Source organism: Hemitrygon akajei, chromosome 30, assembly GCF_048418815.1.
Source record: "Hemitrygon akajei chromosome 30, sHemAka1.3, whole genome shotgun sequence".
NCBI classification, from domain to species: domain Eukaryota; kingdom Metazoa; phylum Chordata; class Chondrichthyes; order Myliobatiformes; family Dasyatidae; genus Hemitrygon; species Hemitrygon akajei.
Genome location: NC_133153.1, coordinates 11552561 through 11567656, shown reverse-complemented (window position 1 = coordinate 11567656; position 15096 = coordinate 11552561). Strand labels below are relative to the sequence as shown.

Sequence of the window (15096 nt, the reverse complement as noted above, 5' to 3'; positions counted from 1 at the left end):
AGAAAATTAACTGGAGAACAAAGCTGTATTTATATAGCTTCCATCACAACTTTAAGTTGCATTTATAGAGGTCCCATCATAACTTTAAGACATTCTCCAAAGTCCTCAACTTTCCAATCAATGTTAAATTATGCTAATTGGAGTGCAGCAAGTGCCGATGAACATATTTTGTGCAGTAGTCTGCTTTGGGACCTTTATCAGGACTCCGGCCCATTATTGAAAATGCACAATGAGATACTTGTGTCCACCTGAGAGGAAAGACAAGGGTGGACATTTCAACAGGAAAGTGGCACCTCTGACAGTGAAATGTTCCTTCATATTGACCTGGATTTTGACTTAAGATATGGAGTAGGCCATGAATTAAAAGTCTTCCTGCTCACGAGTGCCATAAAACTGAATTATGTCTAACAGCCATTAAACTATGGACTTTATATTAAATTGAAAGGAAAACATGCACGTGACCAAACATAATAGTACTACATACAGTCTTAACCCACAGACAAACTGTGACTAAAGACTTATTCAGATTCTGTTCAACATACTTCCTGTGGAATGTCTTACATGGACACTTTCTGGAGCTTCCAGCTGCTGTGAGAGAGACTTCCTGTTGCCACAAAGTGAATATGTTGGAGGATTTCTACAGAGATTTTGTTTCGCAGTAACCAGAGAATCGATGTTTTCGTCCACCCAGGAGGAATTTACGTCTGCCAAAAATATAAGTTACGATTCATTAGAAAGCAGAAGATGGTCTAATATTAATAACTGGTGGAACCCATGGAGGTTATAGTCAGTATGTCTGGAGTGAAGGGCCACTACAATGAGCATTCCTATTTACAACAAACAAGTTACAGATTCCATTAACTTTTCACTGAACCTTGAGGGTCTTATTGTGTGTATGTGCCGCTCCAGACAGAAGTAAGCTCAATACCACAGATGTCAATTGAGGTGGTGGTGTAAGATAGGAAATATCAAGTCAGAAGCAGGCTACATTTCTTCATTTTCTGCTTTCATTTCCATTTTATGTTCTTACTCTATAAATAATTGAGTTGGCCTCGACGAAAATCGTGCGCGCTTCAGGAAGAATGCAAAAGCCTCCATAAGTGTACAGAGAAACTTTATTAGGATGTTGGAGGCACAAAAGAATGTTGATACTGAAATGAGGAGTGAAGGAAAAACAAACAAACCGCCGGAGGAGCTCAATCAGTCAGTCAGCATCTGTGGATGGACCACGTTTCGGGTCGAGACCCTGCGGTTGTTTCTCAGCAGTTACCTCGATTACCTCGGGTTGAGGGAAGCAATTATATTGGGATCTTGGAAAAATCAGTCTCATCATTCTTGGGGTTGAGTAAAACAAGATGTAATCGGATGAATATTTTTAGAATACTTAGAGGCTTAGTGAAGGAGCTACATAATAATTATTTCTTTAAATAAGCTGGTGACTATCTGGAGACTATTAATTTAAAACCATTAGTAAAAGAGGGGGATGAGAAGAACTTTCACTCAGTATCTGGAATTTGAATAGTAACGGTAGAAATAATTTAAAGAGAGGCTGGAAAGGGACTTGAGGATGTCAAATTTACAGCATTATGGCCTCAAAGTGGATAAACACAACTGAACAGAAAGAACTATCTCAAATGTAAAGGGCTGATTGGCTTATAGTATTTTTCTGTGATTCTACAATTCATCAGCCTGGGAAGGCAGTCCATCTAAGAGAGGGAAAACTCTGATTTCAAACCTCCGCTGCCTTGCGGCCATACCCACTCATGGGAAAGGCTTCGGGAGTAAACCCTGGGGACAAATCCAGAGCTGGAGTCCCTAAGGCAGTCCAACGTTGCCTTCAACCTCGCTCTGGCAACTCCTGCGATGTCACTGGTGCCAAGCTGTATCGGCCCTTGCTCTTCCCTTGGACAACATCGGTGGCGTGGAGAGGGGAGACTTGTTGCATGGGTAACAGCCGGTCTTCCATACAACCTTGCCCAGACCTGCTCCCTGGAGAAGACTTCCCAGGCGCAGATCCATGGTCTTGCAAGACTAACGGATACCATACAATTCTGTGACCTCAATGAACATAAAAATTGGGCGAGGAATCAATGATCGTTGACTTTCTGTGGTTGGTCTTACATCATCACACAAGGATAACATCTATCCATAGATGCAAGAGGGACAGAGGCCTACAGTCATTCATAATCGATCGTCATTCTCCCATATCGAAGTAAGCGCCCTTGTTGTCTTCTGGATCACATTCACTAGAACGCTGATGATATTCATCTAAGGCCTCTCTCATTACCACATGAAGTTTAGCTGATACTGAACTACTTCACACAATTCACAGTATCGCCTCCAGTCTGGGAGAACGAACTGCAATGATATAAACACGTCTTCCTAATTTAAATGCAGACAAGTGCAAGGTGATGCACTTCGGCCGGACCAACCAGGGTAGGCCTCACACAGTGAACGGTAGGGCACTGAGGAGTGCGGTAGAACAAAAGGGTCTGGCAATACAGGTCCATAACTCATTGAGAGTGGAGTCAAAAGTAGGCTTTGTCCTTCATAAATCAAAGTACTGAGTACAGTTATGTTGAAGTTGTATAAGACATTTGTGAGGCCTGATTTGGAGTTTTGTTCACCTACCCACAGGAAAGTTGTAAATAAAGTTGAAAGAATACACAGAAAGTTTGCAAGGATGTTGCTGGGACTGGAGGACCTGAGTTATAAGGAAAGATTAAGTAGGTTAGAACTTTATTCCTTGGAATGTAGAATATTGAGGGGAGATTTGATATACACAGGGTATTTGCAAGCAGGCTTTTTCTACTGTGTTTGAGTGATACTATAACTAGAGGTCATGGGTTAAGAGTGAAAGGTGAAATGTTTAAGGGGAATGTGAGGGGAACCTTCTTCACTCAGAGGGTTGTGAGAGTGTGGAATGAGATTTCAGCACAAATGGTGTATGTGCGCTCAGTTTTAAGGTTTGAGTGAAGTTCGGATGGGTACGTAGATGGGAGCAGTATGGGGAGCTATGGTCCTGGTGCAGGTTGATGGGAGTAGGCAGTCTAAATGGTTCGGCATGGACTAGATGGGCTGAAGGGCCTGTCACGGTGCTGTATTTCTCTATGACAAGTTGCTTCAGCCTATTCCTCCGGCTCTCTGCCCTTTCCCTTCCCGGTGGCAGACGCTTACCTGTTGAGTTACAGCGACTTCTTCGGCAGGAAAATACAGTCTGTGGATCACGTGATTGAAGAAACATTCCTTTAGCTAACTCCACTTCAACTGTCCCATTGCTTTTACGTTCCTGCAAAAAATCAGAAACAAAGCATGAACATAACAAGATTCCAGACTGTTTAGTTTCATTTCCAGTACTGTACACAAGCGTGAGGAGAACAAAATAATTGTTACTTCAGACCCAATGAAGAGCAAAAAAAAGCCCACAAAAGATAACGAACACAATAATAATAACAAAAGATCACACAATAAATATAAATGCATAAGATGTGGAGACTGTTTCCTATGGTGGGGGAGTTTAAGACCAGAGAACACAGCCTCAGAATAAAGGGGTGTCCTTTAGAACAGAGATGAGGAGGAATTTCTTTGGCCAAAGGTTGGTGAATCTGTAGAATTCGTTGGTACAGGTGGCTGTGGAGGCCAAGTCATTGGGCATATATAAAGCTGAGGTTGATAGAGTCTTGGTTAGTCCGGGCATGAAGGGATGTGGGCAGAAAGCAGGAGATAGAGGCTGAGAGGGAAAATGGATCAGCTATGATGAAATAGTGAGCAGACTCAATAGGCCAAATGGCATAATTCTACTCCTATATCTTATGGTCTTATTGCTTATATACATTGATTGATTTAAGTCCTTAAAGTGACTCTAGTGACATAAGGTGACTGATGAGAAATAATAAAGTAGTGGTGGAGCTAGTGGGCAACTATGAGAGCTGTAACACTGAACGGAAACCTTACTGTACCTGCTACATAAATATTGAAGAAACAAGAGTTTGTCATTCAGTGCCAAATGGCTTGAATGCCCAAAGCTTTTCTCTACTGACTACAGAAGCATGAAGCATTACACTCTAATTGCCAGCATCATCACAAAGACAAGCCGGACAAAGCTGCCCACTTTACTGGCACCCAGTTCACCAATACAGTACATTTTCTCTCTAGACCACGACTGCAGGTGAATGTAATTTTCCAAAACTTCTTCGAGGCAACTTCAAAACACATGACACCTGACACCTAGAAGCAGGAATAGGTTCAGATAATTTATACTTCCATGGAAGGAGCCCATAGGAGCCATGTATTCTGCACTCTGTTTTTTATTTTAGTAACTAGTCACATTAGTGGGGGTGTGGTGAAAGTGAAGGGAATAAGTTCCGTATTCATGCTTATTTTGTGGAAGTTTGTAGCTTGGGACCGCGGAAGCCATATCTTCTCTGACTGCTGAGATAACGCTCAATAATACTTACTTGTATGTTTGCTCATTGTTAACCGAAGACTGGAATAGGGAATTCAACTCTTTGAAGCAATCGTTGGAGTTGTGGGTGCATCATGCAAGAATAACAGCTCCGTGGGGTCGCAGACTGGCAGCAATTATTTTGGATCAACTTTGCCGCTACAGAGCCATTTCAACCCATTAAGTCTATGCCAGTCCACAAAACAATTCCATTCCCCACGGATTTTCCCTGTAATTTATTCTCCCCGCATTCCCATCAGCTCCCTCCCGGTTCCACCGTTCACCTACGCACTAGGGGTAATTTCATTTCCCGTATCATTGTAGGAAGGATGTGGAGCTTTAGAGAGGGTACAGAGGAAATTTACCAGGATGCCTCCTGGATTAGAGAGGATGTCTTATGAGGAAAGGTTGAGCAAGCTGGGGTTTTTCTCTTTGGAGCAAAGGAGGATGAGGGGTAACTTGAAAGAGGGGTATAAGATGATAAAGAACATAAGATGATTGGACCATCAGCACCTTTTCTCCCCAGGATGGAAATGACTAATTCAAGGGGGCATCACTTTAAAGTGTTCGGAGGGAAGTTTAGGTGAAATGTCAGAGGCAAGTCTTTTAAGAGAAAGTGGTAGGTGTGTGGAACGTGCCCCCAGGGGCGGTGGTAGGTGTGTGGAACGTGCCCCCAGGGGTGGTGGTAGGTGTGTGGAACGTGCCCCCAGGGGCGGTGGTAGGTGTGTGGAACATGCCCCCAGGGGTGGTGGTAGGTGTGTGGAACGTGCCCCCAGGGGCGGTGGTAGAGACAGATATATCAGGGACCTTTGAAAGACTCTTAAATAGGTGCATAGATGAAAGGAAAATGGAAAGCTACATTGGAGGGAAGTATTCGATTGATTTTGGAATAGGTTAAAAGGTCGACACAACATTATGGTCTGAAGGGTCATTATGTTCTGTGCTCTACGTTCGATGAAACCAAAGCATGCGGGAGAAATCCGTGCCATCACAGGGCAAATAGACAAATTTCACACCGACAGACAGCACTGTAGGTGCAGCATAAGACTGCCCAGAAGAGCTGCCCCTAGATTCTGTGTATGCATGTCCAGAAAGAAGAACCACCGTTTTCCCACAGAATCAGAGTTCTGGCTCTCGGTGCCAAAGGTCCATTTGAGAGCAATGGGTCACGAAAACCTCTCCCAGCCCACAAGATTAACTTCCTGGCTTGTTTGCTTCCATTCTTGCAGATCTGGTGATTCGATTTGCAGGACATGAGGCACTGAAAGTTCACTTCTGCAGATTTACCCACCCTCAGATGTTTTACACGTGTGTATATTATGCCAGACATACATCCCAACAAACATACACCCCACCAAATGTACACCCCACCAGATATACACCCAGCCAGATGTACACTCCACCAGATTTACACCCAGCCAGATGTACACTCCACCAGATTTACACCCAGCCAGATGTACATCCCACCAGATATACACCCCACCAGATATACACCCCAAATGTACAGCCCATCAGATATACACCTGGCTAGATATACACCCCACCAGATATACACCCGGTCAGATATACACCTGGCTAGATATACACCTCAAATGTACACCCCATCAGATATACACCTGGCTAGATATACACCCCACCAGATATACACCTGGTCAGATATACACCCCAACAAATATACACCTCAAATGTACACCCCATCAGATATACACCTGACTAGATATACACCTCAAATGTACATCTCATCAGATATACACCTGGCTAGATATACACCCTATCAGATATACACCTGGCTAGATATACACCCTATCAGATATACACCTGGCCAGATGTACACTCCACCAGATTTACCACCCACCAGATATACACCCCACCAGATATACACCCCACCAGATTTACACCCAGCCAGATGTAAATCTGCTAGATATACACCTGGCCAGATATACACACAGCCAGATATACACCCGGCCAGATATACACCCGGCCAGATATACACTCGGCCAGATATACACTCGGCCAGATATACACCCGGCCAGATATACACCCGGCCAGATATACACCCGGCCAGGTGTACAGCATCCACCATATACATTCTGTCAAAAATGCACTCATTTGACAGACCCCAAGCTGACATAACCCTGCCAAACATACAACGTGCATGTACCACAGCAATGTATACCACATCCAACATCCATCAGTAACGAGGGAATTAAGTTGAAATTCGTACAGAAAAAGACGATTGAAGTAATGACAGAAACAGACTGTGGAACTTACCCAATGTGAATCAAACATCTATTTAGATAACTGCAAGTCAGCCACATTGGTGTTTATTATTAGTAAAAATAACTATTTTTTTTAGTTTGAGCAAGAAAGGAGCCAGACGGATGGTGGGAACTTAATCTGCATTGGAGTTAGCCTGGCCCATGGCTTATTGACAAGCACCAGTTTCACTTCACAAAGTTGATAAGAAATTGCATAGCACTGCCTAAGCAATCTCTGTATGCAACGCTGCCTCATGAATGGATGTAGTTTTAGAGGAACTATTTACTCTGGGTGCCCCGGTTTTTTCCAATATCCCAAAGACACACAGATCGGTAGGCTAGCTGTCTACAGTAAATTGTCCCTTTGCGTGGACCTTGCACGTTCTCCCTGGGTTTCTTCTGGGTGAGATTTCTTACCAGCCTGACACTTAGAGATGAGATAACATCGGGAGATAAACTGTCTGATTAGATTGGCTCTTCACTGGTTGAACTTTCACCTAGCGGGCAGATATTCTGATGCACGCAGCAAAAGGCTTGGTGGGTTTTCTCAGATTAATAGCTTAAAAATATTGCAGAAAGATCACTCAGAGTATCAAGTTATCTGGTATTTTGTGCATAGAATCCAATGTGACTTGAAAACACATGAAGATTTCTAATTTGTCACTTCATCACTAAAATTCACAATAAATCTAGGCGTTCAATTCTCAGTAAATCCAAGAGTTAATTTGATGTTTCATGAGCTTTGAACAAATGTGCAGAGAATTCAATTCCATGTTTTTCACCATGAACAGCTTCTGTTCATCTTTGGCAAAACAAGTGGCTTTAAGGGCAGAGTAAGGAATTTCACATGACTGTCAGTAATGAGCATTGCACAAATGAAAATATTTCAGCAGCAAAGAATCTGCTCGACGCTAACCGCACGCCGCAGTGATGTTCCAACTCCAGCTTCCTGGGTTCAGTCCCAACTTTCAGTACTGGTTGTGTGGCTTTGGCAAGTTCTCCATCTGACCTTGTGGGATCTCCTCCAGGTGCCCAGGTTTCCTCCCACATCCCAAAGTGTGCAGGCGGTAGTTTAAATTCTCTCTAGGATGCAGGTGAATGGTAGTATTGTAGACAAATTGATGGAAATGAGAGAAAAATTTGATGGAATTAGGTGTCTGATGGTCAGCGCCATGTACAGCCTGTCCCTGGGTTACACGCTCCCAGATTACCGACACCCCTATATATAAACAAGCTCCTATAGCGTTATTAAATTCAAAAATCCAATGTACATACATACGCAGACTGGGAGACCGTTTCGCTGAACACCTACGCTCTGTCTGCCAGAGAAAACAGGATCTCCCAGTAGCCACACATTTTAATTCCACGTCCCATTCCCATTCTGATATGTCTATTCATGGCCTCCTCTACTGTCAAGATGAAGCCACACTCAGGTTGGAGGAACAACACCTTATATACCGGCTGGGTAGCCTCCAACCTGATGGCATGAACATTGAATTCTCTAACTTCTGATAATGCCCCTCCTCCCCTTCTTACCCCATCCCTTATTTATTTAGTTTTTTCCCCCCTCCTCTTTTTTTCTCTCTCTCTGCCCATCACTCTGCCTGTTCTCCATCTCCCTCTGGTGCTCCCCCCCCCCCTTTCTTTCTCCCGAGGCCTCCCGTCCCATGATCCTTTCCCTTCTCCAGCTCTGTATCACTTTCGCCAATCACCTTCCCAGCTCTTAGCTTCATCCCACCCCCTCCAGTCTTCTCCTATCATTTCGCATTTCCCCCTCCCCCCACTACTTTCGAATCTGTTACTATCTTTCCTTTCGGTTAGTTCTGACAAAGGGTCTCGGCCTGAAATGTCGACAGTGCTTCTCCTTATAGATGCTGCCTGGCCTTCTGTGTTCCACCAGCATTTTCTGTGTGTTACACACATACTTTGGTTGCTACTGATGCCAGAACTAGTGTTCTCTCCCTCCCAGTTCCATTAAATTGCTCATTCTTATCAGTGCTTTGGGTACCATTCACTACAATACTGAGGAGGTACCATATCAAGTAATTCTTGTGTGCTTTCTAACTGGTGGATAAAATAAATTCAAGAATGCCTATAAAATCAGACCGCATTCATCACAGGGAAGACCAGTGTATGGCACGAGTCAGGAGTGTGATGGGTGAGTGCAGCTCCAGCACTTGGCCAGCTGGACAGAGGTAGCTGTATATGAGGCTTTAAGAAGCACAATCAAATCTTTCTCCCACGACCGGGGCTTCAGCTCAGTGAGAAGAAGGAGTTTTAAAAGGAATTTGCGGGGCAGGTTACTTTTATGTAAAGAACAGCTGGTGTCTGGAACTCACTACCGGGGAGGTGGTGGAATCAGAGACAACTAGCATGTTTAAGTGATGTCATATGGCCACCTAAATGATCAGGTCAAACAAGCATATCAGCAATAGCAGCTAAATGTGAGTAGTATAGATTGGCAAGCAAGGCAGTATGGATTTGATGGGCTGAAGGGCCTAATTCTGAGCTGTACTATGTTCTATGGCTCTATGAAGTACTCCATCTACTGTTTGCTTTCAGTACAAGATTCACTGTTCGTTCTCTCCAAATATTCTCTACTATTACCAAGTACGTTCTTCAGTTTCCTGTACCTAAAATATCTTTTGCGCAGTTTTCTTGAAATTCTTGGAGAATTTGTGCAACTCCAAGTAGCAATAGTAGAACAGGGATAACAAAAGAGTTCTTATTTCAACAGATCAAAACTTCACTGGAAAATTTGGTTCCATAAAATCAATATAAAATATGATCGAGTAAACATGCTAGGAAGCATAACCCAACAGAATAAAGTATGCTTAACAAATGTTTGAAAATTAATGAACCGTGATCTGTTTGTGGAAGATTCGTCACAAATCAACAGACATTGTCCATAATGATGCTTGTGCCTTGCTCAAGTTGTGCTGTTCTCCCTGCAGCTGTGGTGAAAGAGGCAGAGGCCAGTTCCATTGGATGTCTGCCCACTCTGCAATGGCCCTGAGTTCTTTCTGCTTTTCCAACAGACTGAGAGCCGCGTGAAGGCTCAGCTTTGTTCTGTGTATGAGGAAGGATCATGTGCTGATCAGATCAGATTGGAGAGGGACCAGGAAGAATTAACAAATTCCCAGCAGGAATGAGCAAATCCATTGCAGGAGGTGCAGCACATGTCCCTAGAATTCCTCTCCCACTATCATCCCAGGTCCTAAACAGCCTTTCCAGGTCAGGCAAAGGTTCAGCCACACCTCCGTCAACCTCATCGAATACATTTGGTGCTCCTCTACGTCGGTGAGACCAAGCATGGACTGGGAAGCCATTTTGCAGAGAACCTGTACTCTCTCTGCAATAGCCATGCTGAATTCCCAGTTGCATGTCATTTCAAGTCCCACTCACTGTTCACCTATCGCCTTCTCTATTGCCAGTGAGGCCCAGACAAACTAGAGGAACAATACCTTAACATTCCATTGGGGGCATCAGCACAAACAATGGTGTGAATATTGAATTTTTCATCCTAGGTAATCCTCACTTCTAGTGTGTTTCTCTTTCTTCCTTCCTTCCACTCCTTCGCCAGTCCTCCCACTTCTTTCCCGTAACCATAATCCATCTTCATTCCGCTCCAAGTTCCATCTAGATTTCAGCTACCGAAGTCTCCCCCCATTTGGTTTTGGTTCCACCTGGCCTTCACCTCTCCCCTGATTTTTAACCCTGCTGTTATCACCTTGCTTATCGAATGGATTCTAGCACTGGTAGAACATGTTCCTGCCTACCCTCCCCTCTCCCAACCTGGATCCACCTGCTTCTTTCTTGTCTGCGTCCATCTATCGTCCACCTACCTATGGCTCTCAAGTTCAGCCTGCCCCTCTCACTGGGTTTAGTTTGCCCAAAATCCTTCACCTTTCCTCAATGGACCAATTACCTCTGAGCCCTATCCTCTTAAAATCAGCTATCTCCCCTGCCCACTCTCAGTCCTGATGTAGCCTTTAAATAATCCCTTCCCTCCGCACATTCTGCTCGCCCCAATGAGTTCCTCCAGCAGATTGTTTGCTTCTAACAGATTCACCCCATTGTTTGCTGTTGAGATTAGTTTAAAGTGGAGGTATTTGATTGAAAGTATATGACTACGTTTCAATGGTAGAGCTGCATTTCCAAATTAGTTTATGTTAATGGCAAGACCTGGCACTGATTTTCAAAGATACTGTTTCTGCTCTATCATTTATCTAACTGCACAAAATTAAAGCTAATTCTGGAAACAGTGACTTTAAAATTACAGGATTATCATGCCCTCTTCTCATTGCTGCCATCAGGGAGGTGCAGAAGCCTGAAGGCACACACTCAGTGATTCAGAAACAGCTTCTTCCCCTCTGCCATCAAATTTCTGAATGGACAATGAACCCATCAACACTACCTCACTACTTTTTTTGCACTACTTATTTAATTTAACTATTATATATATATATATATATATATATATATATATATATATATATATATATATATATATATATATAATATTCACAGTCTTTATTGTAATATATTGCAATGTGCTGCTGCTGCATAACAACAAATTTCATAACTTATCCCAGTGATTTTAAACCTGATTCTGATTCTGATAAAAATCCATTTCAATCACAAATGTCCTTCAGGGTAGGAAACCTGCTGCCCTTACCTGGTCTGGCCTGCATGCGACTCCTGATCCATCATGTGGGTCTCCCCTGTTTAGGAGCGGTTAAAGACAGAGAACAAATACCAGCATTGCCAACATCCCGTGAGCAAATGATAAGCATCCAGCATTGCCAATTTGACAATGCCTCAGTAGATGCACAGCCTTCGGATTCAAATCCCACTGGCTCCGTACCTCAGTAACCTCTGCCCAGGAGATCGTTGTGTTCCTGCAGCTGCAGACAGACACATCCCTGATTTCATTCCTTCCAGCAGTGGCAGCCTTCCCTTCCATTACAGGCTTGGACCTAACAGTTTCTCAGCTCCTCTTTTAAATCACCATAATCATGAGACCATAAGAGACTGGAGTAGAATTAGGCCATTCAGCCCAATGAGTCTGTTCCAGCATTCAATCATGGCTCATTTATCTTCCCTCTCAGCTCCATTCTCTCCTGCCTTCTTCTTGTAACCTTTGACAACATTACTAATCAAGAAAGTATCAACCTTAATTATATTAATTAAATTAAATTAATATTAATTAATATAGGTATATTAATTAAATATACCTATCTGTGGCAATGAAGCCCACATATTCACCATCCTCTGAATAAAGTAATTCCTTTTCACCTCTGTTATAAAGGGTTGTCCCTCAATTCTAAAGCTGTGCCCTCTGGTACTAGACCCTCCCACTTATTGGGAACTTCCTCTCCATGTCCATTCTATCTAGGCCTTGCATTATTCGGTGGGTTTCAATTAAATCCGCTCCTCATTCCTCTAAACTCCAGTAAATACAGCCTCACGTGTGCAACTTTGTCAAAAACCCTTCTGAAAAATCCAAGTAAACAACATCCATTAACTCTCGTTAGTCTATCCTGTCTGTTATTTCCTCAAATAATTCCAACAGATTTGTAAAGCAAGGTTTCCTCTTAAGGAAACCAAGCTGACTTTGGTTTACTTTATCACATGCTTCCTCATACCTTGAAATCTCATCCTTAATAATGGACCCTAACATCTTGCCAACCTCTGAAGTCAGGCTAACTAGCCCATAATTTCCTGACTTTTGCCTCTCTCCCTTCTTAAAGAGTGGAGTGACATTTGTGATTTTCCATTCCTCTAGAACTATTCCAGAAACTACTGATCCTTGAAAGATCAGTACTATTACCTCCAAAATCTCTTCAGCTCCCTTCCAGTGCACAGTCAGTGGCCATTAACTACCCCGTATTTAAAAGAGAGGTCACTGAGTGCATGTTTATAATGTTTTGCTGCTGTAGCCCATCTACTTCAACATTCAACATATTGTGCATTCAGAGATGCTCTTCTGCACACGATTATTGTAAAGCGTGGTTATTTGAGTTAACGTCACCTTCCTGTCAGCTTGAACCAGTCTGGCAATTCTCCTCTGACCTCTCTCGTTTATGAGGTATTTTCACCCACAGAACTGCTGGTCACTGGATTATTTTTTTTTTTGCTTTGATTTTTTTTGCACCGTTCTCTGTAATTCTATTGTTGTGCGTGAAAATTCCAGGAGATCAGCAGTTTCTGAGATATTCAAACCACCTTGACTGGCACCTACAGTCATTCCATGGTCAAAGTCACTTAGATCACACTTCTTCCCCAGTCTGATATTTGATCAGAACCACAACTGAACCTCTTGACCATTTCTTCATGCTTTCATGCACTAAGTTGCTGCCACTGGATTGGCTGATCAGACATTTGCATTAACGAGGTGTAAGATGTACCTAATAAAGTGGCCACTGAGTCTGCTGCTGTGACCTATCCTGATAAGTATTCCTGTGATGCTTGATGTGCAATTTTCTCTAATAACGCTCAATACTAGAATGTTAAATATTTAGACTCTTGATAATGCAACTTCAGAAGATGGGAAGATGCACCAATCAGAAATCAAAAAGCAATACTTACAGATGCTAAAGACCTAAAAGACAGAAAAATGCTGGAAACTCCTAATAGGTCAAACATTGTCTGTGCAGAAGGACACGGAGTTAACCTTCCAGGCTTGAATTCTACAGCAAGTTACAGTGCTGCCATCAAGAAGAAGGTACAGGAGCCCCAGGACTTGCACCACCAGGTTCAGGAACAGTTACTAACTCTCAACCATCAGGCTCTTGAACCAAAGGGGATAACTGCACTCCACTTGCCCCATCATTGAAATGTTCCCACAACCCATGGACTCACTTCCAAGGACTCTTCATTCAGGTTCTCGCTATTTATTGCTTTTTTATTTATTATTATTTCTTCTTTTTGTATTTGCACAGTTGATTCAGCACCACTGCACTCTGGTTGAAAGCCCTAGCTGGGTAGCCTTTCACTGATCCTGTTATAGTTACTATTCTCTAGAATAGTTACTATTTTTGAGTATGCCCATGAAAAAATAAATCTCAGTGTTGTATATGGTGGCATATGAGTACTTTGTGTTGGCGCGTGGCCTAGGGGGCAAGGCATCAGACTAGTAACCTGAAGGTCACTGGTTCGAGCCTCAGCTAAGGCAGTGTGTTGTGTCCTTGAGCAAGGCACTTAACAACACATTGCTCTGCGACGTCACCAGCGCCAAGCTGCATGGGTCCTAGTGCCCTTCCCTTGGACAACATCGGTGGCGTGGAGAGGGGAAGTCCTGCAGCTTGGGCAACTGCCGGTCTCCCATACAACCCTGCCCAGGTCTGTACCCTGGAAACTCCAGGCGCAGATCCATGGTCTCTCGAGACCGACGGGTGCCACCACAATAAGTACTTTGATAGTAAGGTTTACCTTGAGCTTTGAAGTTGGTTCACCCTTGCAAAGTGCCAGGAAACCCACATCCAAAACTTTGCAATCAGTCTCTACACACACTGTTCCAGCAATTGCAGTCTTTGCTGTTTAAACACTTGCTTTCATTACCTTCTTACCTTGCTGGGACGCTCTTTCCTTACATCTTCACCAGGCTCACCAACAACACTTGTCCTCGGTTTATTTGGAGTTAGGGAGACCTTGACCTTCAGGACCTTCTTCTGAGCTTGTGATTTAAAGTGGGACTCGGAGGTATTTTCAGATAACTCAACAGCACCTTCAGACACTCCGTCCCTCGATGTGGAGTCGTTTTCCTCAACACTTACTCTCTCATCATTGCTATGTGAATTGCACAATAAGAATGTTCTGGAAATGACTCCAAACCTTCGGGATTTCTTGTTGTTTTTGCGTAAATTCCCTTTCTGACTTCTCTGGGAGGCAGAAGCGTCCCTTTTTTTCTGTCGGTTACTACAAGAATAAAGCATTTCTTTCGGATTCCGTTTGTCTATTTTTGCCAGCATAAGGGAAGAGCTTTATTGCTTCTATAACCAATGCACAATTTCTGTAGATGGAAGGAAAAAGGAGATTAATTGGAATTGAGTTATTATTTTCACATGTACAGAGATATAATGAAAAGCTTAAACACAAGAGTTTCTGCAGATGCACAACAGACACATGAAATGCTGGAGGAACTCAGCAGGTCAGAGAGCATCGATGGAAATTAATAAACTGTCGGTGTTTCAAGACCCTTCATCAGGACTGGAAAGGAAGGGAGAAGATACAAGAATAAGAAGGAGGGGAAGGAGTTCAAGATAAAAGGTGATAGATGAAGCCAAGTGGATGGGGGAGGGGGGTGAAGTAAGAATCTGGGAAGTGATAGGTGGAAAAGACAAAGGGCTGGAGAAGAAGGAATCTGATAGGAGAGGTGAGTGGACCAAGGGA

General features: G+C 43.2%; 1 protein-coding gene across 4 annotated transcripts in view; it reads right to left on the bottom strand.

Moving 5' to 3' along the window:
* The window catches only part of il16 (interleukin 16), an 85711-nt gene that overhangs the window by 50614 nt on the left and 20001 nt on the right, over positions 1-15096 (bottom strand). For 2 of the 4 annotated variants that reach the window (XM_073032992.1, XM_073032991.1), the window contains exons 2-4: positions 14274-14716; positions 3178-3289; positions 562-704 (exon numbers count right to left, since the gene is read on the bottom strand). In XM_073032992.1, coding sequence (XP_072889093.1) covers positions 562-704; positions 3178-3289; positions 14274-14675 — 657 coding nt within the window. In that variant the 5' untranslated portion in view covers positions 14676-14716. Of the gene's footprint in view, positions 1-561; positions 705-3177; positions 3290-14265; positions 14717-15096 lie in introns of those variants that run through there. The other 2 variants (XM_073032994.1, XM_073032993.1) reach the window with 2 other exon arrangements.